The sequence below is a fragment of the Branchiostoma lanceolatum genome, chromosome 8, assembly GCF_035083965.1.
Source record: "Branchiostoma lanceolatum isolate klBraLanc5 chromosome 8, klBraLanc5.hap2, whole genome shotgun sequence".
Lineage (NCBI taxonomy): Eukaryota > Metazoa > Chordata > Leptocardii > Amphioxiformes > Branchiostomatidae > Branchiostoma > Branchiostoma lanceolatum.
In genome coordinates this window covers 282,636-310,407 of record NC_089729.1, presented here as the reverse complement: position 1 = coordinate 310,407, position 27,772 = coordinate 282,636, and the positions used below count along the sequence as shown (strand labels likewise).

General features: G+C 47.7%; 1 protein-coding gene across 3 annotated transcripts; it reads right to left on the bottom strand.

The window, feature by feature from the left end:
• Positions 1-1,402: 1,402 nt before the first annotated feature.
• On the bottom strand, positions 1,403-27,366 carry LOC136440717 (otoancorin-like). Of its 3 annotated transcripts, none has more exons than XM_066436818.1 (29): positions 27,244-27,366; positions 22,053-22,169; positions 21,809-21,845; positions 21,057-21,177; positions 20,247-20,402; positions 19,082-19,299; positions 18,209-18,392; positions 17,681-17,835; positions 16,236-16,398; positions 15,100-15,279; positions 14,600-14,665; positions 13,795-13,941; positions 13,023-13,187; positions 12,602-12,663; positions 11,609-11,726; positions 11,232-11,338; positions 10,348-10,480; positions 9,724-9,926; positions 8,679-8,775; positions 8,192-8,286; positions 7,272-7,345; positions 7,004-7,020; positions 5,425-5,577; positions 5,034-5,189; positions 4,572-4,708; positions 4,109-4,248; positions 3,563-3,660; positions 2,804-2,960; positions 1,403-2,417 (listed from the first exon to the last, which is right to left on the bottom strand). In XM_066436818.1, the coding sequence occupies exons 1-29, from the start codon at positions 27,278-27,280 to the stop codon at positions 2,353-2,355; spliced, it is 3,558 nt and encodes a 1,185-aa protein (XP_066292915.1). In that variant the 5' UTR covers positions 27,281-27,366; the 3' UTR covers positions 1,403-2,352. The 3 variants fall into 3 exon arrangements, with proteins under 3 accessions (XP_066292915.1, XP_066292913.1, XP_066292914.1); XM_066436816.1 differs by lacking the exon at positions 7,004-7,020 and adding an exon at positions 6,575-6,591; XM_066436817.1 differs by lacking the exon at positions 7,004-7,020 and having other exon boundaries at positions 5,425-5,594.
• Positions 27,367-27,772: the final 406 nt, after the last annotated feature.

The window sequence follows — 27,772 nt, the reverse complement described above, 5'->3', positions numbered from 1 at the left end:
CCCAACCACTAAACTGATAGACATCAGCAACATGAAGGCGGTTCGTTTACATGTCTCCAAACACTTTCGTTGTAGGCTATTGGCTTCCTTGTTTGCATTTTTGGTATATTTTCTAAATCGCGTGTCTCTCCACCATAACCCCACCCTGCAGAGACGTGCACCAAGATCTCTCCACCATAACCCCACCCTGCAGAGACGTGCACCAAGATCTCTCCACCATAACCCCACCCTGCAGAGACGTGCACCAAGATCTCTCCACCATAAACCCACCCTGCAGAGACGTGCACCAAGATCTCTCCACCATAACCCCACCCTGCAGAGACGTGCACCAAGATCTCTCCACCATAACCCCACCCTGCAGAGACGTGCACCAAGATCTCTCCACCATAAACCCACCCTGCAGAGACGTGCACCAAGATCTCTCCACCATAACCCCACCCTGCAGAGACGTGCACCAAGATCTCTCCACCATAAACCCACCCTGCAGAGACGTGCACCAAGATCTCTCCACCATAAACCCACCCTGCAGAGACGTGCACCAAGATCTCTCCACCATAAACCCACCCTGCAGAGACGTGCACCAAGATCTCTCCACCATAAACCCACCCTGCAGAGACGTGCACCAAGATCTCTCCACCATAACCCCACCCTGCAGAGACGTGCACCAAGATCTCTCCACCATAACCCCACCCTGCAGAGACGTGCACCAAGATCTCTCCACCATAACCCCACCCTGCAGAGACGTGCACCAAGATCTCTCCACCATAACCCCACCCTGCAGAGACGTGCACCAAGATCTCTCCACCATAACCCCACCCTGCAGAGACGTGCACCAAGATCTCTCCACCATAACCCCACCCTGCAGAGACGTGCACCAAGATCTCTCCACCATAACCCCACCCTGCAGAGACGTGCACCAAGATCTCTCCACCATAACCCCACCCTGCAGAGACGTGCACCAAGATCTCTCCACCATAACCCCACCCTGCAGAGACGTGCACCAAGATCTCTCCACCATAAACCCACCCTGCAGAGACGTGCACCAAGAGACACGAAAAGGCTTGCGAAACAAGCTGGAATGGAACTCGTTGTCACCTGAAGTACTGTAGGAGCATCTTTATTAAGTAGCTTTAAAGAACGGTTGCAGTCAGATATGCAAAGACTAGGTGTAACAGACCGTTCGGTGTAATATAACCATCTGCTTCCGCGCCGCGTGCCTGCGAAGCTGGTGTGTTACGCCTGCTGGCGGTTGTACCGGCTGTATAGATACAGATACAGAAGCTGGAGTCGACGTGAGGCTTATTGCTCAGACCTGTTTCATGATTTGCTATACATTTGTTACAATTACTCATTACTAAAGTCGAATATTACTCCTCCCAAGTCTGAATAAAAGACAGATCAGTTGGATTTTATTTTCATTTTATTTTCTGTATTCAAACATGCATTCAATACAACACACAGAGAAGACACAAAGAAGCATCTGATTTACAATATAGAAAACATACCAGATACTGTTACTGGTTCCCATGGTAACGAATGGTAAACTGCCGTTCACAAAGTCCACGAAATTAGTTTCCGGACCTTTAGTTTGGACCTCATGTGCTATACGTTTTATTGCTAACCATGCCGACAAAACTCTGACCCTATATTATGCGGATGATACAAGCTGCGTCCTGACAAATCAAGTTTGCAGAGGTCAGAATATGTTGTCATAGCACAGGTCATAGGTCAGTTAACTCTGACCCTATATTATGCGGATGATACAAGCTGCGTCCTGATGACGAATAAAGTTTGCAGAGGTCAGAATATGTTGCCATAGCACAGGTCATAGGTCAGTTAACAGGACTCTTTTGCATAGAAGCGATTAAAACAAATACACAGTGATGAGAGCCGCGGGCAAGGCTGCTGATGTTATGGTCACAATCGAAAGAAAATGAAAAGAACACAAAACGATATAACGATAATGTACATATAGCAAAAATATATTCTACATTTGAATAAGTATATATATGATAATTTTGGAGGACATGATATGATAGAGTTTCTTTTTAGCTTCTAAAGTAGGAAGCTAGCTCTACTATGCTGAACATAATGAATATCACTCCACGTTTTCTGTATTAAGTCTGTATGCAGACCGTTCCAGTTCTAAAATTACTGTACAGTACACATAGCAGCCAGAGATTTACTTCACATTCCTAAGGTTGGTTTGTGATAATAAGTCGCACACACTCAGGGTAAAAGCTAGACATTCTATCGTTTTCGGTCAAACTTGGAAAAAACACAATTTCCACACGGCAATGCAGCATACAACCATGACGTCATCGCCATGACGTCAGAGTGGCCGTGACGTCATCACAGCAGACGGATGAGAACAGCGGAGAAGACCAGCATGACGCATGCGTGGACGGCACTGACACCTGTGACGTGAAACGGGATTGTTAAGAGACCATGATTACGTTAACGTTTGTCATGCAATCGGTAGAATCTCCTCTGCGGTTGTTTTGATTCATCTTTCTTCGCCACCAAACTGTTACAGAGCAAGTTCCTCAACAAACCTTCGACAAATACTATCTATTTAGCTATGGAAAAGATGGCGTAATTTGCATAATGTATGACTTAAAATACTCTTATCTACATGAATTGCATTTGTCACCAATATGTGGTCCCATCCTTAACGTCTTGTTCATATCGTAATGAATTCTCTATGCAAGGACTAACAGATAGATGAGTGAAAAATCGAATGAAAGAATAAACAAATGAATGAACGAATGTAGATGAATGACAGCATGAGAGAATGACTCACCGCTGCGGGGTGGCGCGTCGGCGACGTCGGCCGAGCCGTACTGCGCCAGGTCCACGGCGGCCTTCTGGTCGGTGGAGAGGGCGGAGTACTGGTCGTTCGTGACGGCCTGGGCCTGCTCCATGCTCAGCAGGCCGAGCTGGGCGGTAGAGAGCCCATTCTGCGGAGAAGAACGGTCCGTGTTACCATTGTGGCTACTTTAGACCCAAAATTGAGACTTTGACCGTCGATGCAATTGAGGACGTCCATGCGACACACATGACACCCCTGCACCCCCTCCCCCGTGATGGGTACACTGACAGTCGTCTTCGCCCCCGAAAGCCTTCCAATACCATTTTATGCTCGCCAAGCGACCTCACATCTGAACTCCGGTTAAGTGGCGCATTGGTCGCAAATGTTGCCTTTTAGAGCGGATTCTACTTGGAGGAGCAAAGCTCGCTGTCTTCACTGCCGTTTATGATGAGTAGCCATATCCTCCCAAACAGAGAAAGAACAGAGCAGCTGGGATTTCAATTTGATTTCAATTTTCTTACATTCCAAGATTTCTGTCATGTAGCCTATTTGAGATAATATGTTGCTCTTATGCTTTGCATGTCCACACTTGTTTTTCATTTTCAGTATTTGTAGTATTTGTTTTTGCACGTTTTGCAATGTATTCTGCCGATGACGACACGGAAATAAGCTGTAGGCTTGAGTCTGTCGTCATCATGTCATGTATCTAAATGATGTAATAAACAAACAAAAAGAACAGCTGGGACTCACGGCCAAGGTGCTCGCGGGGATGAGTGCGATGGCGCCGGGAGTCACCGCCGGAACCTGCGCGTCCGTCAGGGCGGTCAGCTCAGCCTCGGTCAGACCAGCTGGGTAACGGCAAGTTAACGATTTAGTTTAACCAGGGACTCATTATATGCGTAGTTAATGATGAGTTAACAGGTTACTTTACCAAGTACTCAGTTTACACCTAGTTAAGAATGGTTTAACAAATTGCACACACCTAACAAGTTATGAAGTATCCAAAACGTGGTCACAAGATTAAGACCTCAGTCTGGACCGAGTTCAGCCTCTTCTAAACTAGCTTGTTAACGAGTTAGTTAACTAGCTATTAAATCAAACATAACGTCGTAACAACAACGGTAATAAGCCATGGGCATGACATCTCGTCTTCCCAACCACCTGGTTAGCAACCCGTTAGTTAACAAGTGACGGGCAGCCTTTGTGTAAACCACCTGGTTAGCAACAAGTTATCATATCAGATACAGCTTCTTCTATCTGGTTCAGGTGCGAAATGCTCTGTGGAGTAATACAAACCTGCCACGGTGCCGACGTTAGTGACAGTCGCGGTGGACCAGGTGCTGATGGCGCCGCTAGCGGAGACCGCCTTTTCCTTCAGAGCCGTGAACTGGGTGGAACTGAAGCCCGTCAGGTTTCCGATGTTTGCCACAGAGTCCCTGCAGAACAAACAAACAAGGCAGTTAGTCACAGCTGCAAGACTTCATCTTCTCGTGATGGTAAAAGCTTAGTGGCATACAAAAATGAACTGCTTCTCTCGGAGTCCCATACGAAAGGTAGTGGATGCTGCCTGAAACGTCCGCCCGTTTCCAAATGTATCCAGTCTGCACTTCTCGGAGCTTACGCAGTTTGCGCCTTCTATTGCTGCAATAACGACCTTGTCCTGCTACTGTCGCAAGTCACACAAACGGCCATTTGAATCCCCCAGATTAAAGATTTGCACTTTAAACAGTTTCACGCCTGAAAGAAGTATGTTACGTACGTGAATGCGGTGCTGTCGATCAGGGCGATCTGAGCAGTCGTCATGCCGCCCAGGAAGTTGGACAGGCCCACCAGGTGCTCGCTGCTGATGGCGGACACCGCGGTGCTGCCCAGGTACCTGGTGAAGGCGGCTTCGGTCTGCAGGAAAGGAAGACGCAGGAGATCAAACCTAAGTTGTCAGTTAGGCGTTTTCAGAATATAGAGAAGTAAATAGCTGTCAGACCTGTCGTACATTTTTTTTGTGGCAGAATTTCGACAAATGCGACCATCAACAAGACTCAACGGCAACTTTTTCCATCTAACAGTTACATTGAACTGAATTTTACACGACACATCAACAACTGTTCTAAGAATGTTCTCCATCTGTTGTTGTATACTTGTCGAAAGACAACTATGACGGGGGCCTAAGACTAGGCATTGGGATGGTAGTTTGAAAGCATTATATATTGTGGTAAGTCCAGACCTGTGCGGCGCTGTATCCGCTGTGCTGGGCGATGTTGTAGACGGCGTCGATGTCAGACAGGTCCAGAGCCGACAGGTGGGTGGTGGTGAAAGCCGTGGCGATCTTACCGAGCTTGAAGACCTGGGCCGTCGTCAGGGAGCCAGCTGCCGCGATGTCCTATAATAAACAAGGAATGGTGCGGGTGAGCATGGATGCCACATTGCACACGCCTTAAACACACTACTGGTGAGCAAGCAGGTCTTAGAGGGAGGGAAAGGGCAAGGAAGGATATAACACTAACCGCACTACTTAAGCGTGAACACCAGAAGAGACAATTCTATTACAGTTGCCAAACATGTCTCAGTTGCGGCTATCACACTGTAGATAGACTGAAGATATCCGGAAGACTCACCGAGAAGACCTTGTCCCGCATTGTCTCCAGCTGTTCGGTGCTCCAGCCGGTCAGCCCGCCCAGAGTCTCCAGGCAGTTCGTGAACTCCGCAGAGGTCATGGCGCTCAGCTCGGCTGTCGTCAGACTCACGGCGGCGTTCCCAAGGTTCTGCACCTGAGTACAGGTGTACACTAGGGAAGGGACGGAGAGTCAGTCATGAACTTGGGTACACTAGCGTGTTAAACCTGGGTACAGGTGTACACTAGGGAAGGGACGGGGAGTCAGTTCTGAACTTGGGTACACTAGCGTTTTACACGTGGGTACAGGTGTACACTAGGAAAGGGACGGAGAGTCAGTCCTGAACCTGGGTACACTAGCGTGTTACACCTGGGTACAGGTGCACACTAGGGAAGGGACGGGGAGTCAGTCATGAACTTGGGTACACTAGCGTGTTACACCTGGGTACAGGTGTCCACTAGGGAAGGGACGGAGAGTCAGTCCTGAACTTGGGTACACTAGCGTGTTACACCTGGGTACAGGTGTACACTAGGGAAGGGACGGGGAGTCAGTCCTGAACTTGGGTACACTAGTGTGTTACACCTGGGTACAGGTGTACACTAGGGAAGGGACGGGGAGTCAGTCCTGAACTTGGGTACACTAGCGTGTTACACCTGGGTACAGGTGTACACTAGGGAAGGGATGGGACACAGTCAGTCCTGAACTTGGGTACACTAGTGTGTTGCACCTGAGTACAGGTGTACACTAGGGAAGGGACGGGGAGTCAGTCATGAACTTGGGTACACTAGTGTGTTACACCTGGATACAGGTGTACACTAGGAAAGGGACGGGGAGTCAGTCATGAACTTGGGTACACTAGTGTGTTACACCTGGATACAGGTGTACACTAGGGAAGGGACGGGGAGTCAGTCCTGAACTTGGGTACACTAGTGTGTTACACCTGGGTACAGGTGTACACTAGGGAAGGGACGGGGAGTCAGTCATGAACTTGGGTACACTAGTGTGTTACACCTGGATACAGGTGTACACTAGGGAAGGGACGGGGAGTCAGTCATGAACTTGGGTACACTAGTGTGTTACACCTGGGTACAGGTGTACACTAGGGAAGGGACGGGGAGTCAGTCATGAACTTGGGTACACTAGCGTGCTAAACCTGGGTACAGGTGTACACTAGGGAAGGGACGGGGAGTCAGTCCTGAACTTGGGTACACTAGCGTGTTACACCTGGGTACAGGTGTACACTAGGGAAGGGATGGGACACATTCAGTCCTGAACTTGGGTACACTAGCGTGTTACACCTGGGTACAGGTGTACACTAGGGAAGGGACGGGGAGTCAGTCCTGAACTTGGGTACACTAGCGTGTTACACCTGGGTACAGGTGTACACTAGGGAAGGGACGGGGAGTCAGTCATGAACTTGGGTACACTAGCGTGTTAAACCTGGGTACAGGTGTACACTAGGGAAGGGACGGGGAGTCAGTCCTGAACTTGGGTACACTAGTGTGTTACACCTGGGTACAGTTGTACACTAGGGAAGGGACGGGGAGTCAGTCCTGAACTTGGGTACACTAGCGTTTTACACCTGGGTACAGGTGTACACTAGAAAAGGGGCGGGGGAAAACTCAGTCCTAAACTTGGGTAACTAGTGTGTTACACCTGGGTACAGGTGCACACTAGGGAAGGGACGGGGGAAAATCAGTCCTGAACTTGGGTACACTAGTGTGTTACACCTATGGGTACAGTTGTACACTAGGTACAGGTGTACACTAGGAACGTTAACAGGCGGAAGTGGAGACAGGTGTTTGACAGGTGGTTGACAGGTGATTGAGATGTGATTGACAGGTGCTGACCTGTGGTTGACCTCTTGCGCCTGGAGCTGGACGCGCCCGTCGTGGCCTCCACAATCTTGTCAAACATCGCAGTCCTGAAAATAAAGGGAAGCACCATTTAGCGTACAAGGTAATCAACCAACCAACCAACCAACCAATTAACCGATCAAGCAAGCAATTACAGGTTTCCTAATTATTTCAGCCAAGTGCTGCAAACGGTCTGCAGTTAATTTTGTGAAATTTGATCAATTGTCGTCAATGGACATAAGAAATGAGGATTAAAAAAGTTGGTAATTATCTGCAGTGGATGATAACTATATTAGATTTGTTTAAAAAAATTGACTTTATACAGTAGTGGCACATATGATGAAATGGCACGTTCTGGAATATAGCACCTGAGTTACCTGTCGATTCCGCAGCCGCTGTCAAGATGGAAGGTAGTAGGAAGGAAGTAGGAAGGTAGTAGGAAGGTAGTAGGAAGGTAGTAGGGAGGTAGTAGGAAGGTAGTAGGAAGGTAGCAGGAAGGTAGCAGGAAGGTAGCAGGAAGGTAGTAGGAAGGTAGTAGGAAGGTAGTAGGAAGGTAGTAGGAAGGTAGTAGGAAGGTAGTAGGAAGGGAGTGGGAAGGTAGTGGGAAGGTAGTGGGAAGGTAGTGGGAAGGTAGTAGGAAGGTAGTAGGAAGGTAGTAGGAAGGTAGTAGGAAGGTAGTAGGAAGGTAGTAGGGAGGTAGTAGGAAGGTAGTAGGAAGGTAGCAGGAAGGTAGCAGGAAGGTAGTAGGAAGGTAGTAGGAAGGTAGTAGGAAGGTAGTAGGGAGGTAGTAGGGAGGTAGTAGGAAGGTAGTAGGAAGGTAGTAGGAAGGTAGTAGGGAGGTAGTAGGAAGGTAGTAGGAAGGTAGTAGGAAGGTAGTAGGGAGGTAGTAGGAAGGTAGTAGGAAAGTGGGTTACCTGTCAATTCCGCAGCCGCTGTCCGCTAACGCAAGCTGCTCCTCTGCGACCACATCCACGCTTTCTGCCAGAGACACCGCTTCGGCGACGACGTCCTGAACACACAAAACCGGTCATGAAGGAAGAACACAATACTCAGTAACACAGTAACAAAATAGTTACTCAAGCAACTGGATAGAATTCATTTTGAAACAGATCGTTTGTCAGTGACTGAGTTTTGGGCGTATCTTGTTTAACCTCTCTCAACGGAAGAAGAAACTAACTAAAACAAAACTGTATGTTCACGACGAAAGAACGCATCATTGTACGAGGAAACACATCCGACAGTTTCCAAATGTATCCCGTCTGCACTTCTCGGAGCTTACGCAGTTTGCGCCTTCTATCGCTGCAATAACTATCTCGTCCTGCTACTGTAACAAGTCACACAAACGGCCATTTGAATCTCAAAGAAGAAACAGTTGCTAAATAAGAGGTGATTGGTACTCACGTTGGAGAACCCTGCGATGGTGGCGTCTGGCAGGACATACGCGTTCAGGCCGATGGCAGCCAGGGCGTCGATGTCGATCTGACCAGGCTCCGCGGCACTGTTGGGAGGCGACAGAAATCAATAAACGAACAAACAAACAAACAAACAAACAAACAAACAAACAAACAAACACCTTACCTTTTGAACATACCTTTTTGTACACAACCTTATTCTTCTCTAGAAACGTTTTGAGAGTCTGTCTGCTGGCTGTCTTCATCAGTGTTTAACATCATCATTTGACACTGATGAAGACAGCAAACAGACTGTTAAAACGTCTCTAGAAAAAAAAGGTTAGGTACAAAAGAAAACCATGTTCAACTGCTTTACCAACTGGATGAAGCTATTTACGGACCAGAAGGCACCCTTCCTAACTACGTGCTACTTGACCCTATTGGGGACGACCGCTGCTTCCTTGAACAGAAACCAACCTCACCTGTAAGGTAACAGGGGAATTACTTTCATACAGATCTATACACCTTTCAAAGATGAATCATTACTTATTTATTCAAGCTTACTGACATTTCTAAGTGAGGAAGTAAGTAAGTTAGGTTACTGACATTTCACTGTATGGGGGGGGGGGTCGAAGGATCCAGGGAATCTGCACTTACCCCGTCTGTGCTACAGCTCTATCAGATATAGTCTCGATCTACAAAAAGTCTACACCTCAGTGTGTCACCTGACTACTTGATTCTGAATCCGGTAATCGTGCGTCGATAGTGCTGATTTAAACTTCTAATCTTTAAAAAGATGGTTGATCATAAGAAAATGATCTATGTTCGGAATGGCACAACACGCATAAATTCCTGTGCAACTTGCCGTATGGTGACGTCGCCGCACAAGGATACAGTCCTAAATGTGACAGAGCCCCCCCCTCTGTGCCACCATGTACATAGGAGTAGGATTGCCAATTCAGGTCGTAAGGAAGGCAGATATCCAAACATTTGCCAAGTAAATGACTCTTTTAGTTCGCGTCACAAGAACTCCAGCCTCCCAGGGTTCTACTCACGCTGTCATCGTCGCAAAGAGTCCCTGAATCTTCGTCTTCCGGTCCTCCGAGAGGCACTTAGTCGGGCAGTTCTGCAGGTTCTCCAGGGCGGTCCTGGCCCCCGAGGCGTCCACCCTGTCCAGAACCGCGTCCTCAGCGCCGCAGATCAGGTTCCCCATGGTCGCCATGTCAGACTCGCCCAGGTCTCCGCTGGTCTCCTTGCCCTGCAGGAGAGGATCGCGGTGTTTAGAGATTTTCTCAGTAAAGCCCCCCTCTCACTGGACCCGCGGCACGCTGGCGGCGTCGCTGCGTCCTTAAACCCCCTCTCACTGGACCCGCGGCTCGCTGGCGGCGTCGCTGCGTCCTGAACTGGATTTGTGTTACCCTTGACTTTATAATGGGAATATCGTACAAAACGTACAAGTATGACCAAAAAGACAACAAAACACACAAAGATTAAAAAGATTAGTTTTCGTCTATGAAATTCGCTAAGCAAAACTTAGTCGAAAGAAATAAAGAGAATAAGGGTTTAGGATGCGGTTTTATCCAGTTTGGTTCACTATTGTAACTTCTTGGGATGATCCACCCTCTCTTTGTATTTATTTTTTTTATGGGTCGACTCGAGGATCTGAAAAATAACCGTACCAGGCACTTGAGCGCGTTGGTAGCGTGCTTCTGCTGCCGGATCTCCTGCGTGTTGAACAGGCGTTCAGAACTGGCCACCTTCTGCGCCACGGCCGCGCACAGATCCGCGGGCACGTTGTCCAGATTCTCTGTCCTGGAGAGACAGAAGAAACAAAGTTATTTTAGGTTGATGTAAACCAGGAGACTGAATGCAGCCGGGGGTTGTTTCCACAACTACCTGAGCTGCAGAACACAGTGGATCATCATCAAACCAGGAGAGGGGACAGAAAGAGAGACATTTAAGTGTATAGATTGGTAAAGGTAGTCCCATGGCTATTCCGAGGCCTTAGGGGCAGTAGGTTGTTGTTATCGACAGTGTCTAGGGCACGGTATTGTAAGGGAGGAGTCCATCCCTCTCCTTCCACTGCCTTTTTTCCTCCCCAACAGAATAAATCAGATACCCATTTGTACAAATGGGCGGAGCACGAAACGTTTTCTTTGGTACCTTTCCCAAGGGCACAACATCGGTGGCATGTAACGGGATTCCTACCCATGACCACTGGGCTATGGGCCAAACGCCCTAAACATTACGTCAACACGATGCCAAATGACGTCACCCAGCAATGATATTGGAAACATGTGTGTGTGCTGATTGAGACTGAACCAAAGCACAAGGCAGTCTGTCAAGAAACAACACTAATGTTTACTTGAAAGGAACTAAAGATAGCTGCCAAACCGCCTCTTAGTTTTTACCGTATCACCTCGTGGATTAAAGGTTTAACTTGGTCGTGCAATCGAACCTATATACACATTGTATGCAAAATGATCCATGGAATTCTGTGGCCTCTGTGTTAGCACTTTTTGGCGACGCCTCAGAAGCGGAGATTGCTAAGGATAAGACTTACGACAAGTCAGGAATGACGTCAGCGGGGATGGTGTCCAGATTTTGCTGCGTGAAGCCGCTGAAGTCAGAGTAGATCTCGGATTCTACTCTCTCCGCCATCTTTCTGTTCTGTGGACAACATGTCAAACACGTGGTCAGGGCATGTCAAACACGTGGTCAGGGCATGTCAAACACGTGGTCAGGGCATGTCAAACATGTGGTCATGGCATGTCAAACACGTGGTCAGTGCATGTCAAACACGTGATCAGGGCATGTCAAACAAGTGGTCAGGATCTTTGCATGGAAGTTCATCTGCGTTGGTAACCTCCATTAACACTAATCCGCCGGGTTACATAAATCCACCACTTTCAAAAAGGCCAAAAGCGTTAATTTCCTCACCATGTTGGCGTCAAAGTCGGCCTGGTCAGACATGACCCCGATGACCTCCAGGAAGTTGTCGTTGGGGATTTTGTCCAGCGTGTCAGGCTTTGCCCCGGCAACGGCGTTACCCATGGAACTGTGGGACAGGAGAGACGACGATAAGGACCTTGCTTCCTCTTGTAAGATTTCCAGCCGTTTCCAGCGCACCGGAGTGACCTCATCCAAACCCTAGCCTAAGCCCTGAACCCTAACATGAACTCTAACCTAAACCCTGAACCCTAATCTGAACCCTAACATAAACCCTTAACCCTAACCTAAACCTTAATCTAAACCCTTAGCCCTAACCTAAACCCTTAACAGTAACCTAAACCCTTATCTAACCTAAATCTTTATCCCTAACCTAAACCCTTATCCCTAACCTAAACCTTAACCTAAACCTTAACCCTAACCTAACCCCTTAACAGTAACCTAAACCCTTATCTAACCTAAATCCTTATCCCTAACCTAAACCCTTAACCCTAACCTAAACCCTTAATCTAAACCCTTAACCCTAACCTAAACCCTTAATCTAAACCCTTAACCCTAACCTAAACCCTTAACAGTAACCCAAACCCTTATCTAACCTAAATCCTTATCCCTAACCTAAATCCTTATCCTAACCTAAATCCTTATCCCTAACCTAAACCCTTAACCCTAACCAAAACCTTAATATAAGTCCTTATCCCTAACCTAAACCCTTAACCCTAACCAAAACCTTAATATAAATCCTTATCCCTAACCTAAACCCTTAACCCTAGCCCTAACCTCCGCAAGATCACCCGAACAATCGGGGTGGATTAGTGGTGAACACAAGACGAGCTTATGGTAATCCTCTGATTCACCAATAGATAGAAACTTGGGTCGAAATATCAGGGTCGACTCTGGAAGGCGTTGCCTGCTAGAGTGTTCCCATGACTCCTCGGGAGCTACAAGTATTTCTGTAGTTATAACGAGAAAAAGGGGCCAACCTACATGACAGTGTCCGTGTCATACTCAGACAGTCCTTCATCCATCTTCTCAAACACGAGAGTGGCCTGCGGATGCAACGGGATGAGAGTCAAATGTCTGTCTGCCGTCGGTAACATGTTTGATTGGCACAGATTTTAGTGATTAAGGGCGCGGTCGCAATAATCGCATAGGTCGTGCGACAGTCGTACGACTTTGATGAAATAGGATTTTGAAGCAGGCCGCAACAGAACCACCCACCAACAGGGATAAAACATAGCATTTTCTGTAGCAAGACAGCTGAACTTTGCAAAAATGCCCTAAGTTAGCAATCGTACGACGATCACACGACGTGTGCGACCGCGCCCTAAGTGACTCCGGGAGTGAATAAGAGAGAAAGAGAGGGAAAGAGGGAGAGAGAGAGAAGGAGAGGTTTTCTCAGACGTACCTGTGCATCAGTCATTGGCAGATCGCTGAATTTACTGAAGTCTCCGTTCGCAACGTCAGCGGCGATGTCATCGGCGATGTCTTCCAGGTCCTTGAGGGGAAGGGCGTCGAAGAAAGAGTCGATCTCATCGTTTGCCAGCTGGTCCAAGAGGTTTCCGGTTCGGGCCTGGAGAAGGAAAAATTGATCTTCTCACATCCTTGCTCTTACTGATCGATCAGTGCGCTGTGTGCTCCTCAAACACCGGGCATCCAGCCTAACGCTCGTCCTAAGGACGTCAACCCCCTTTTAGTAGTATGGCGGTCAAGGAGACGACAACAGTCGGGATTCCACCTCTTGACTTTCAGGGCAATACACAAGTAAAATAAGGTACCTACGCAGCAAACCATGGTACTGTTAGGCAACGTTACCTACGCAGCAAACCATGGTGCTGTTAGATTGTCAAGTCCATCGGTCAATCAAAATGGCATATAGCTGCATGGGGCATAAATCTGTAGGCATCATTTCATCTTAGCAGAATATGCTATGAGATATTCCGTCAATAGACCATTTCACTGATCGTTGGCGCAATGGCATGCAAGAAATAAAAGCAAGGTACTCTGGATAACGCAAGAGGCAAATAACATCATTATCATGACAACATAGATCCAATATATATCAGACACATCACGCATGCGTCGTGCACGCCTTGTCATGGCAATGTTGGTGTTCACCTCCTACGTCACCGACGCACTTCCGTGATCCGTAAAATAAGACTTTAAGAAGTTTGTCCCACCTTCTTGGCGATCTTCTTGATCTGTTGAGGGCTCATCTCGCTCTTGGCGCTGGCGAAGGTTGTCATCGAGCTTCTGACGTCAGCGTCGGACATCTGGTCAATGTCGGCCGTGGGCAGCTTGCCGGCAAGACTCCCCAGGGCGGTCAGCTGTCGGGTTGGTTAATATCTCCGTTAGTCATACCGTACCTGAGTACGTAGTCATGCTTCATGTATTTAAGGACCCAGATACCTAGTCTTACCGTACCTGAGTACGTAGTCATGCTTCACGTATTTAAGGACCCAGCTATCTAGTCTTACCGTACCTGAGTACGTAGTCATGCTTCACGTATTTAAGGACCCAGCTACCTAGTCTTACCGTATTACCGGACATATCTAGTCTTACCGTTTAATCGGACCTACCTAGTCAGTCTTACATCCCGTCTTACCGTATTACCGGACCTATCTAGTCAGTCTTACATTCCGTCTTACCGGACCTACCTAGTCAGGCGTACATTCCGTCTTACCGGACCTACCTAGTCAGTCTTACATTCCGTCTTACCGGACCTACCTAGTCAGTCTTACATCCCGTCTTACCGGACCTACCTAGTCAGTCTTACATTCCGTCTTACCGGCCCTACCTAGTCTTACATCACGTCTTGCCTATCTAGACATGTAGGTCCCAAGTTCTCATTGGAACCCCCGGCAGTGATAGCTAGGCGTAAGTACTACCTACCAATATGACACGCCTTGACGGTACATTTTCAATATACCTGAATGCTAGCTGATGTGAGAGAAATGATTTAACTGGACTACAGCAGAAACTTACCTGGTCTGCAGACAGGGCCCCGGAGATGGCAGCTCCGGACTTGTACTTGTCGATCAGAGCCCTCGCCTGATGCAAGAACAAACAAAAATATCAGGTTGACAGTAGTAGAGCCCACTCAGCCCCTGAGGAAGTCAGGAAGATAGCTTTTTCTCCATAACATGCTGTTGAATGTGAACAATAGTCACTATCATGAATGCTAACATAGAAACTCAATACATGTATAGCGGTCCGGTCTAGTGACCAATCAGTGGTTCGCAGCCACCAAGTGTTCTTGTTTTTTAAGAGTTAGAGACGGGCACGCGTCTTAAAGGATTGAAGGCCCCATTCACAATATTTTCGGACCATACTGTCCGGGAGCGCATTCCAGGCGCTGACAATTGCGTGTATATATGAATGTTCTGCCTGTTGAGTTCTGGAGACAGGTTCGGTGAGTGCGTGACATGCACAACGGATTAATTGTTGCAAACTACAAAGTAAAAAAAATGTAGCAGTAGCCCTACATCCGCTCCGGTGAAGCCCTCTCCAGCCAGCTCGGTGATGGCGCCGACCACAGCCTCCTCGCTCAGGTTCTCTATCTCATCGGGCTGCAGCTCCGACAGGGAGCCGGCCAGACTCTGGAGCGTCGCGGCGCTGACGGAGGCCGGGTCCGACATCTCGGCCGCGAGCAGCTTTCGGTCCAGCTGTGAACAGAAGTACCGGGAGTGAACCTCAAAAATGGTTCCCAGAATGGCGTAGGGAATTTCCCGAGCAGCCTTCGCTACCCTTGCTTCTCCTAATGGGTCAGTGAAGTCTTGCTTGTCTCGAGCATTGATGTTTCTGAGCTACGGTGAAGTTATGCTGCTACAGTAACACTTAGTGCAGTGCTTAGATGAGTAGCACCCTACGGCATTGCACTGTGCGAGTTCGTTAAAAAAATGTGGATCAAAACCTCCAGAACTTTGAGAAATGTTCACTACTAACACAGATTAGTCATAGGTCATTGAGTGACAGGGAATACGCACGAGGCTTGCAATGTCTTGGACTGAATAATAAGTCCAAAAAAGGGACTTAAGGCCTGAAGCACCGAGTCACTACCAAACTAACTGCCCTGACTGTAGGTAGAATAGATAATTTAGCTAGGAGACTTGCAATGGTCACCATAGGGTTTCATTGGGGGGGAAATGTGACTTCCCGTGGACAGGCCAATCATGTACCAAATGTTTGCAGAATTCCGCTATCTGTACCCCCGTAGGAAGGCCTGGTGGAGGCTAGATCTGTACCCCCGTAGGAAGGCCTGATGGAGGCTAGATCTGTACCCCCGTAGGAAGGCCTGGTGGAGGCTAGATCTGTACCCCCCTAGGAATGCCTGGTGGAGGCTAGATCTGTACCCCCGTAGGAAGGCCTGGTGGAGGCTAGATCCGTACCCCCGTAGGAAGGCCTGGTGGAGGCTAGATCCGTACCCCCGTAGGAAGGCCTGGTGGAGGCTAGATCTGTACCCCCGTAGGAAGGCCTGGTTGAGGCTTAAAACTTCCACTCAAACGGCACTCTGATCCCTGAACTTCAGTCCCTCCAGTAGCGTGCAAGATGAGGGTTTGAACCTATGACCTCTGGATTTGAATTCTGAGACCATTAACCGTTCTAAGACGGTAGCTCTTACCTCTTTCTCCTCCTTAGAAGGCCCCTTCAGGCTGGCCTGGGTCTCGCCCTGGTTGCACACGCGGCTCCCGGAGATCGTCTCCTTCATCTTCTTCATGGCGGGCAGCTCCAACTGATTCAGGTCGCCGATCATGTCTCCGATGGTCGAGGCTACGGGACCCAGTCTGTCAATGAACGTCAATCAATGTCAATCAATGCTGATCACGTAGCTCATTGGTCTAAGCTACAGGACCTAGTCTGTCAATCAATGCTAATCACGTAGCTGATTGGTCTAAGCTACAGGACCTAGTCTGTCAATCAATGCTGATCACGTAGTTGATTGGTCTAAGCTACAGTCTGTCTATCAATGTTGATCACGTAGCTGATTGGTCTAAGCTACAGTCTGTCTATCAATGTTGATCACGTAGCTGATTGGTCTAAGCTACAGGACCTAGTCTGTCAATCAATGCTGATCACGTAGCTGATTGGTCTAAGCTACAGTCTGTCTATCAATGTTGATCACGTAGCTGATTGGTCTAAGCTACAGGACCTAGTCTGGTAATCAATGCTGATCACGTAGCTGATTGGTCTAAGCTACAGTCTGTCTATCAATGTTGATCACGTAGCTGAATGGTCTAAGCTACAGTCTGTCTATCAATGCTGATCACGTAGCTGATTGGTCTAAGCTACAGGACCTAGTCTGGCAATCAATGCTGATCACGTAGCTGATTGGTCTAAGCTACAGTCTGTCTATCAATGTTGATCACGTAGCTGATTGGTCTAAGCTACAGTCTGTCTATCAATGTTGATCACGTAGCTGATTGGTCTAAGCTACAGGACCTAGTCTGGCAATCAATGCTGATCACGTAGCTGATTGGTCTAAGCTACAGTCTGTCTATCAATGTTGATCACGTAGCTGATTGGTCTAAGCTACAGTCTGTCTATCAATGTTGATCACGTAGCTGATTGGTCTAAGCTACAGGACCTAGTCTGTCAATCAATGCTGATCACGTAGCTGATTGGTCTAAGCTACAGTCTGTCTATCAATGTTGATCACGTAGCTGATTGGTCTAAGCTACAGGACCTAGTCTGGCAATCAATGCTGATCACGTAGCTGATTGGTCTAAGCTACAGTCTGTCTATCAATGTTGATCACGTAGCTGATTGGTCTAAGCTACAGTCTGTCTATCAATGTTGATCACGTAGCTGATTGGTCTAAGCTACAGGACCTAGTATGTCAATCAATGCTGATCACGTAGCTGATTGGTCTCAGCTACAGAACCTAGTCTGTCAATCAATGCTGATCACGTAGCTTATTGGTCTCAGCTACAGAACCTAGTCTGTCAATCAATGCTGATCACGTAGCTGATTGGTCTTAGCTACAGGAACCAGCCTGTCAATCAACGTCAATCAATGTTGATCACAGGTACAAACGGATGAATTTCACAATAAGCTCAGGCCACCTACTTCTCCACATTGGTGACGTTGTTGAAGAATGTGATGAGATCATCTCCCTTCGGCATCCGGTCCGACGCGTCAAGCTTCACCCTGATGATGTCATTTCCGCCCTCGGGCAGCTCTACCACGTTCAGGAAGAACCCGTCGTCGTACAGGTCAATCAGCTGGAACAAAAACTTTTCAGTCAGTTTTACTGCACACAAAACAGAACAACACCGACTGACTTGCCTAAAGTTTGGACTGCACCATTTTTTTCTTTTTCTTTTTACTTCGGACAGACAAGGACGACGTGGCACTGCACTCAAGTTTTCATAACTTATTTTAACAACGCCACATATAGATAACAATATGCCCATTTTTACACCTGGGTGCAGTAAGGAAAGTCATGTAAAGTGCCTTTCCTACGGGCACAACATAGGTGGCGTTTGGGGATTCAGAACACTTGGTTCTGGGCCGAACACTCTGCTGTTGCGCTACACGACCCCACGTACAGGTTTGATAACCTAGTCCTCCAAGATCAGTGTTGAAAGCTCGTACCGTGTCGGTGGGCGCCTGCTCCAGGTCCTGGGCCGTCAGACAGTCGACGAAGGGCGGCAGCTTCAGCAGGTTGGCATGGGTGTCCTTCTGGTCGCCGGCAGCCTCCCGCGCGAACTCGCACGCCTCCTTCCGCGCCTCGGCAGACATCTTACAGTAGCGACCGCCACGTCCGTTGATCTCCAGCCTGAAATTAAGGCATACAATAAACCGCTTTCTTATAAATAATAATGGTTTATTGGTCAGAAATTACCCGTGCATTGGCAGCCAGTGCTGAATTGCTGCAGGGTTTACAATCATATAATATACAACAGATACATATTTGCTCCACACTTCGCAAGGGTCTGGGCGGCTGCCATTCGGTGCCAGCAGGTGACCTCAATACGACATTCCCCAACCGAATTCAGGTACCCATTCACACCTGGGTGAAGTGAGGAAAGTCGTGTAAAGTGCCTTTCCCAAGGACACAACATCGGAGGCATAGCAGTGGTTTCGAACCCGGAACCTCTTGGTTCTGGGCGAAACACCCTACCGATTGCGCCACACGATGCCACTGCTCTTATTTGTACGGGGACAGGTTTTATCGCTTGTTTTCTGTGGCAGTAGTTTGCCATTTGCTGACGTGACGATTTTAAGTTCCTCGTCAAAATTGAGAGAGTTGGCGCGATTCCTTCAGTTCTGTACCTACATTCCGAGTAAACTGGTACTTAAGAAGTCTAGATGTAGGTTTATTTGCTTGATTGATGTGGCATTGATGTTGCATTCATGTTACCGATTGTTGTTTTTTCTTTAGATGTGGCTTTGTTGCTTTTATCAGTTGCCGGTCGGAACTTTGAGAGATGCCTAACGCACAGAGATAGATTCCGAGACACTCACACTTTGTCGGCTACCGCGGGGCAGTTCTGTTCGCTGTTCCCCCGGAGCCTGTCCAGGTTCTCGGTAGTGATGCCCTCCGGCATGAAGGACACGGTCTGCAGCTTTCCCGCCATCTCGTCGCAGGTGTCGTTCACGGCGCCCTCCACGAACTTCCGCACCAGGAACTCCTGCACGTCCGCGCTGAGCGGGGTGGTGGGCCGGGCGTCCGGCCCGTTCGCCTGCGGAGGGGAACAGAGCAGTCAGAGATGGCAGACTTCACCCCCTTACCCATACAGGGACAGTCAGAGATGGCAGACTTCACCCCCTTACCCATACTGGGCAGTCAGAGACTGCAGACTTCACTCCCGCACCCATACAGGGGCAATCAGAGACTGCAGACTTCACTCCCCTACCCATGATGATTTGTGACCCTCCCAAACCCACAATATCCGCCCCTGCAGCCTACGGAGGGAAACAGAGCAATCAGAGACGGCAGACTTCACTCCCGTACCCATACTGCGCAGTCAGAGACGGCAGACTTCACCCCCTTAAACGGACTGGGGCAGTCAGAGATGGCAGACTTCACCCCCTTACCCATACTGGGCAGTCAGGGATGGCAGACTTCACCCCCTTACCCATACTGGGGCAGTCAGAGATGGGAGACTTCACCCCTCACCCAAACTGGGGCAGTCAGAGATGGCAGACTTCACCCCCTCACTCATACAGGGGCAGTCAGAGATGGCAGACTTCACCCCCTTACCCATACTGGGCAGTCAGAGATGGCAGACCCCACCCCCTTACCCATACTGGGCAGTCAGAGATGGTAGACTTCACCCCCTCACTCATACAGGGGCAGTCAGAGATGGCAGACTTCACCCCCTACCCAAACTGGGGCAGTCAGAGACGGCAGACTTCACCCCCTTATCCACACTGGGCAGTCAGAGATGGCAGACTTCACTCCCCTACCCATGATGATTTGTGTGTCTGTGTTTGTCTGTATGTTTTTTCTTCTCTGTTTGTTTTGTTTGAACTTTTGTTTATTCATGATAAGCTCAAATCGGCACGCCGGCCCCTTTTCATTGAGGTCATGAGGGAAGAGGTAAGGGTCAGATACAATATAACAAAGATACACAGTCATTTGAGTCCTAGTAACTCTATCAACATATATCAGTGTTTGTTAGGTTACCTCCGCCGTGTCCTTCATCCCCGACAGCACCTGCCCGAACTTCTCCTCGGAGACCCTGGTGGACAGCAGGTCCAGCTGCTCGAAGTTGAACTGGTTCTTCCTGTTGCCCAGCCAGCCGATGATCTGAGCCGGCGTGATCTTCTCAAACTCAGCATCCTGGAAAAAAACATCAGAAGAACAAACAAATGAAAATTGAAGTCTTCACAACAATAGCTGCTCTGTGAACCATCCTGTCTCGCAGAAAAATGATAGACAAAATTAGACACAAATGTCAGGACGCATGGTGGAGAAGATGAACAGCAAAAGAAACCAGTAAACAAATGAGATAACTGGACAGTGGAGAGAGAAGGGTAAATAGAGGAGAGACAGAAAAGGTAAGAGATGGAGAGTGAGAGATAGAGAGGGAGGGAGGGAGAGGAAGAGATAGGGAGAGGGAGAGAGAGAGACAGACAGACAGACAGACAGACAAACAGAGACAGAGAGAAGGGTAAATAGAGGTGAGAAAGAAAGGGAAAGAGATGGAGAGTGAGAGATAGAGAGGGAGGGAGAGGAAGAGATAGGGAGAGGGAGAGACAGACAGACAGACAGACAAACAGAGACAGAGAGAAGGGTAAATAGAGGTGAGAAAGAAAGGGAAAGAGATGGAGAGTGAGAGATAGAGAGGGAGGGAGAGGAAGAGATAGGGAGAGGGAGAGAGAGAGAGAGAGAGAGAGAGACAGACAGAGACAGAGAGAGATATGAGTGAGCCAACAAAGGTATCATCGTAATGTTGGATGAATTCTTTTTTCAACAGATTGATGAAATATTTACCACAAGCTCCGTCAGCAGGTTGCCTGGAATAGTTTTGAACTCGTTGGTAGAAATCGAGTTGAGTTCGATGTCTCCTTTCAGGGCTCGGATGATGGAGGAATCGTTCTGCTGGTTGTTGATGCTGAAAGGAACGACAGAAACAAACACACCTTTAATTATAACTTGTGAGTTTGATTTGATTTGATTTGATTTATTCGACTGTAACAAAGTACAGCCAGGGCTGCCCAAGTAGCCAGAGGCTATTATAAAGGGTTAGCCCTGGGGACAGGTTTCTTTACAAACGTTCACAGAGTTAATTACAAACGTTCACAAAGCACGCCAAACAGATACATAAAACGCCAAACTAAAAACATAGAAAAAACAAAACTAAAAACAACAAAAAACAGCACAGCGTAGTGAGTTTAACAGAATCATTCAGTTCATGCATCTCAATCCATTTCAAACTACTTTCCACGAAAGTCTGCCTTAATTTGATCCATCTTACGAGAACGAAAATGACATCTGATCTTTCTTAGAATGACTGAATTATGCTCGCAATCGTCTTTATCTTTTTTTCAACAGCAAATAAGATAGTACGTTTGCTATCATTTTTTTCATTGTAGGTTCTCTAACACAGGACCTTACATCTTTGCTGTATCAATCAGTTTTTGAATACTGTATTAATGCAGAAGATTTGATCAAGACTAAACCCAGCTGCTGTCTCACTACGTTCATACCGAAGCCACAATGGAAGAAACGATAGATGTACTTACAAGTTGGCAATTCCGGAGTGCGACAAAGCGGATTCACCTGTGGGGAAACAGAAAAGTGTCAGACAAGTGGCCCTTTTGATTAAGGTTGAACCAATAGAACAGTTTGTGTGTACGTGTGGGACTGAATGTCCGAATCTCCTGAAATTTCCTAACTAGCTACAGGTAGTCGTCGAATAAATCCCGTTATCCTAGTAACACTGACGTCATTTTGAACCAAACCAGATTTGCCGGAGTTTTTCTTTACCTCCGAAGGCGTCTGTAATTCCAGTCTTCAGCGAATCGTCGACAGGGGGCGCTGTGGGCCTGGCGGGAGCTGCGGCGGCGGACTGTCTCTTCACGCGAGGCACGGCAGTCACCAGGCCTGAAAAACACATGCACAGACGTTAACATCTCGCCAGGCGGCGCTATCACTTCACACGAGGCACGGCAGCCACCAGGCCTGAAAACACATGCACAGACGTTAAAATCTCGCCAGGCGGCGCTATCACTTCACACGAGGCACGGCAGCCACCAGGCCTGAAAACACATGCACAGACGTTAACATGTCGCCAGGCGGCGCTATCACTTCACACGAGGCAAGGCAGTCACCAGGCCTGAAAAACACATCGACATGGATGCGTTGTTGCATACAAATGCTTATAAATGATTGGATGCTTGATAATGATAATTTCTAACATCTTATGAACTTGACTTTCCTCAATTATGGCTGCATACATGTACAGCACCACACCATAGAGACCCTTCAAAACAACATCTAAAGAAAAAAAGGTCGACTTGCGATGAATGTTCGACATCCAGGTGGCAGGATACGCAAGGTAACGGTTACTCATCCAGTTGGTTAGTTCTGCTAGTTCACTTTAGTGACGCTGAAGAAGAGTGATGAATGTCACTCGAGACGTGACGTCCGGAATTAAATCTCCGAATTTTTATCCAGTTGTAGAGTTTGAATTGTCTTTATATACTCATCCAGTTGCTTGAATAGCTGGCATCTTGCGTAAAAAGAAAGTATTTGCTTGATGGTTTTACTCTTTCCTTCGCGTAATTGGTGAACAGAAGCCCAGGGGCGAAAGAACAAGGCAAAAACACCAGTTCTGCACATTAAGTACAGGCTGGGTAAGACCGAACTGAAGAACCCTTGTCGATATGTGTGGTGGGTTCGTTAACCCCATGAGGTGCGGCACTCGGGGGTGTCGCCAAACACGGGACCTTCTGCTCTACGTCCCATCTAGGTACCAATGTTCACCTGCAGCTGAGTCAAGCTAGGAAATTGGCGCAAAATGGCTTTTTAACGGCACTTAGGGCTGAGGTAGCCACAGGCCACACGCGCACGATGCTAGAATTAAGGTAATTGGTAGTATTTCAGTAACCTCCTGCTTGATGGGAACTACACCCGCCTACTCCGTGCAGCCCTCGACATTTCCTGGAGGAGCCACATAACAAACAGTGAGCTGTATGGTGACATGCCACAGATTACTAACGTTATTCGTAACCGTAGGTTGTCTCTGGCCTACCATGTCATGCGCTACGAGGAAATGGCGGATATGGTTCTCCTCTGGAAACCGAATGAAAGGCGTAGGCGTGGTCGCCCGTCTTTGACACTAAAGAAAGTAATCGAAGAGGATGTTGGCCTTGAAGATGAGGAACTTCGATCTGTCATGTGCAACAGGAACTTGTGGAAACGCGTGTGTCACCTCTAAAAAGAGGATGAACTGAACTGAACTTTGACAAACCGCACATCCACTAAATATGTGTCTTGCAAATCATTACTTTGACCTAAGGGTGGATCAAAAACGGAAGGTATCGTTTTTATTTTCTTAAACTCTTCGTCTTACGTTACATGGTTCTAATTCAGGATTCGAAGATGTGACCTTCCGACATCTTGCCCCCCGCTAATTCGCTTATTACATCTACATTGTATACCCGCTGGTGGTTCAAACAAAAAGGTGTCAGTCGTTATTTCAGGGCTTTGTCTACAAGGTGCTATTTATGTTGCCCTACTTACAGGTGTTTATTTGTATGTTCTGACGTCTCCAGGTAACCGGACCGGGATAGAGTGAATAGGTACCGTCGGTACCAGCTCTCCGCCAGCTGAGGAAATGTGAGTGGGTTCGCGGGAAGTAGGGCGTGATGGGGAGAAGGAGAGAGGAATCCTGCTCTATCCGGTAATCCGACAAGAGAAATGTGCAATACAGAGAGTCTTCTTTCTTTACACAGACCTCCAGGCACCGCAGAAAGGGTTCATCAGTCTCCATCTCTTCAGAAGACTTCTTCAAATCAAGTAGCTGATTGGTCGGGCTAAGATACAATAATTACGTTACTGGTTTGAAAGCCTACAAATCAAGGACACGGACAATCTTCAAGGTCACATCCGACCCCTTCAACAGAATCTGAAGATTTGTGCACGAAAATAAATCTTCTTGCGGTGCACGTTCTATCTCCAAGCAGATGTTTGGTGGCTGGGTTTTTCTAACAGCCTCTCAACACCTCAACGCCAGAATAACGGTGCTGCATTTAATTCCTCTTCCGACACGACTATATGGAAACTATACACGGAATCATTATCATCCTTATCAACTCCAACACGACGCTATAGGCTTATGATCCGGTGACGTTCGGTTCCCCCCATTTTCTTGTACATGTAATTATTTAGAGCATTCCTATCTCCGTGTTACGGTGTGCGGTACCGTATGGAGATTATCATCTGTCCGGCATTGCAGCACCTGGGCTGGAATCTAGGCCGGACCGTTATAACCATGCATGGCACAGCCGGCGATAAACAAAGCCAAACCCGTTACCATAGCAACGCCGGTGACGTCGGGAAACAAACAGGCGGTCTCTAGGATCAGATGACCAGAAAAAGTAGGTCACTCGTGAATAGGGACTTGCGCATGCGCCTGAACAGGCACCGATGACTTGCGTTAAACATATTTTGTACAACAAGTACTGATTACGACAAGTTTACAACAGGTTAACGATAGGATTACGACAAGTTCACGACAGGTTCACGATAGGATTGCGACTGGTTCACGACAGGATCACGATAGGATTACGACAAGTTCCACAACGGGTTCACGATAGGATTGGGACTGGTTCACGACAGGTTCACGATAGGATTGGGACTGGTTCACGACAGCACATTATGGCACAGGTTCGCACACGTGGCCTACTTTGGCGCACACAATTCAGCTTTGCTGTAGATCTGACGAAATGAATCTTTTTTTTTTGTCAAATTTCATTTTTGCAAGACTTCCAAACCCCTGCACGTCAAAGAACCTAACACACGCACCGATGACTTGCGTTAAACATATTTTGTACAACAAGTACTGATTACGACAAGTTCACAACAGGTTAACGATAGGACTGCGACTGGTTCACGACATTATGGCACAGGTTCGCACACGTGGCCTACTTTGGCGCACACAATTCAGCTTTGCTGTCGATCTTTATGAACCTCAAGCTGATTCAGATGCTCGCACGACGAAATGAATCTTTTTTTTTTGGTCAAATTTTATTTTGGCAAGACTTCCAAACCCCTGCACGTCAAAGAACCCAACACACATATCGAGAGTGTGTTTGGTAAAAAAACGCGAGCCGTGGCTCAGCCGCATTGCACTACTAGTGAAGCAGCATGCTTCCCACCCAGCACCTCAAGAGCCAGTTTGATAGACGAACGAAGAAAAAGAAAGGCTGTCATCAATGAGAATTTAAAAGAAAAAAGCAAAACCGATAGCCGCTTATCGGCTTAGTGATGACAAATAGCACAGCTCTCTGTTGCAGCGATCTCAACTCGTGAAAGGACATCAGTAATGAGTGAAGCCTCCGTGTGGGATCAGCTCCCTTTAATACACACACTCACAGCGAGAACCGGTAACAACTGAACAAAAGGCCTGACCGCTGCATAAAGGGGCGAACAATGCGGATCAGTAGCACGAACAGGACTTTCCTGAGTCGTGTAGGATTGTGTTACATTATGCAAGAAGCCTCGGTACATCTTTACGTAAGGGCTTTGGTGGTAATCTATGAACAACGGCTGCTACTGGTTATGGGTTATGGGGATTTGTAAAGGGCCAAAAGAACGACGCATCTGTTTAGTACTGGTCTCCAATCAAATAAGTTGATGGCTTATTTTGTCCTCTGTTGCATTTTTTCCTCCGTGTTTACGTCTATCTCTAGTGGTGCTTGTTGGAAATAAGTTGCACTACTAAAAACTATTAAAGCCTCAGAATTACGTCTACTTGGATATTAGCTTTTTTTCATGTAATTAACTTGTGACCAGCTGTCTACCGTGACCTCTTTCTACAGGTCCTTTCCGTTGCCACCGCAGCGCGCAGGCATGTTTCAGGCTGTGATCTGCACCCTTTTATTATGCTTAGCGGCTGCGTTGTCTCCTACTGTCTATTAACCACGGGAGGCAGTTCCACAACTTCGCCGTGGTTAAGGTGTTTGGTCCAGAGTCCTGGGTTCGACTCCCCTGACATGCTACCGATGTTGTGTTTTCGGAAAAGGCACTCTACACGACTTTCCTCAACAGGTGTGAACATGGGTACCTGATCCGGCATGACTACGGTTGAGGAGGTAAAATATAAAAGGTGATGGGAGGAGAGGGATGGTCTCCGTCTTCCAATACCGTGCCCTGGACACAGTGGATAAAAACCCACTGTCCCTACAGCCTCAAAAAGGCTATGGGACTACCTATACCGTGGCGCGGTAGTAAGGTTCGTTTGCGCGCAGCTCACGACGATCTAATCTATTTACTCATTCCAACCCTCTCCGGTAGCTAAATCCCAAACCAAACACACCTGAGAAAAACTTTCTACACAAACATGCCTCAAACCTGGTAACCGCCGACCATTAAGGTGAAACATAACCATTGATAGAAAAAAAAACATGTAACGTTACCGTAAGGCGTTTCATAACGGTGCCTTTCTCCTTCTTTTTTTTCTCTTGCAACTTTTAGCTCTATGGAAGTCCAACCAGAAGCATAGTAAAAATGCCTTCATTGATGATTAATCTGAGGATCGAGCTAAACTTCAGCTGCTGGAGTCATAATATTCGGGCATAGTCTTGAACGACACAGCCGCAACTGTCTTACTCCTGTGCCGAATGTCGTAGAGCCGTCGAGTGGGATATGTGACAGGGACCTCACTACTACAGTACCACTGCAGCTTGGGTAGTGCTACAGAAGGAACGCCTTACCTATTTTAGTTAGGGACTTACTATCTGTTGGGATGTAAAGTGGGCGTCCTGTGTTCGAGGAGATCCACATCTTGAGCACGTTGAAGAACCCACTACACTTATCGTAAAGAGTTTGGGTCCTTCCCGATGTAAGTAGATCAAACCTTACAGCGTGGTCTTTATGGAGCTTGTGCTTACTGTACAAAACTAGTGTGTTGTGCCTGAAGGCAGTTTACCGGGTGTGTAATGCAAACTCTTACCTGCAGCGAGCAGCACAAACAGCACAGCGGACCTCATCCTCAGATCAGCCTCGGGTTCTCGCGGTTCGGGAAGGGAGGAAAAATCGGCGTCCGTCTGACGGTCTTCGGAACTGTCAGTGGGGACCGGACAGATTCTACCTCATTCATGGCACCATGGCACGGTCCACTGCTACACTTCCAGGGGGAGTTTGAAGAAAGTGTGATTTTCTTAAATTATCATCCTTCAACTTTATTCACAAGGACCTTGGGTCGATATTACGGCACTGGTAGCCACCTTGTAACAGTCACATCTAAACATCTGTAATGCACAGCTAGTAGTTTTATTCGTTATGTTTAAGATAATTGTCTCCCCATCTACCTAGACAAGATAGTTCCGCCCGGCCCAGTGACAGGGATGTCAGGTGCTGTAATCGGACCGGAGGTGTCAGTGACCTAGTTGGGGGGGGGGGGGGGGGGGGGGGGGGTCAGCCCGCCAACCGTGTCCGTTACCAACACAAACCGCCATAATACTGTCCATATCACCTTTCCA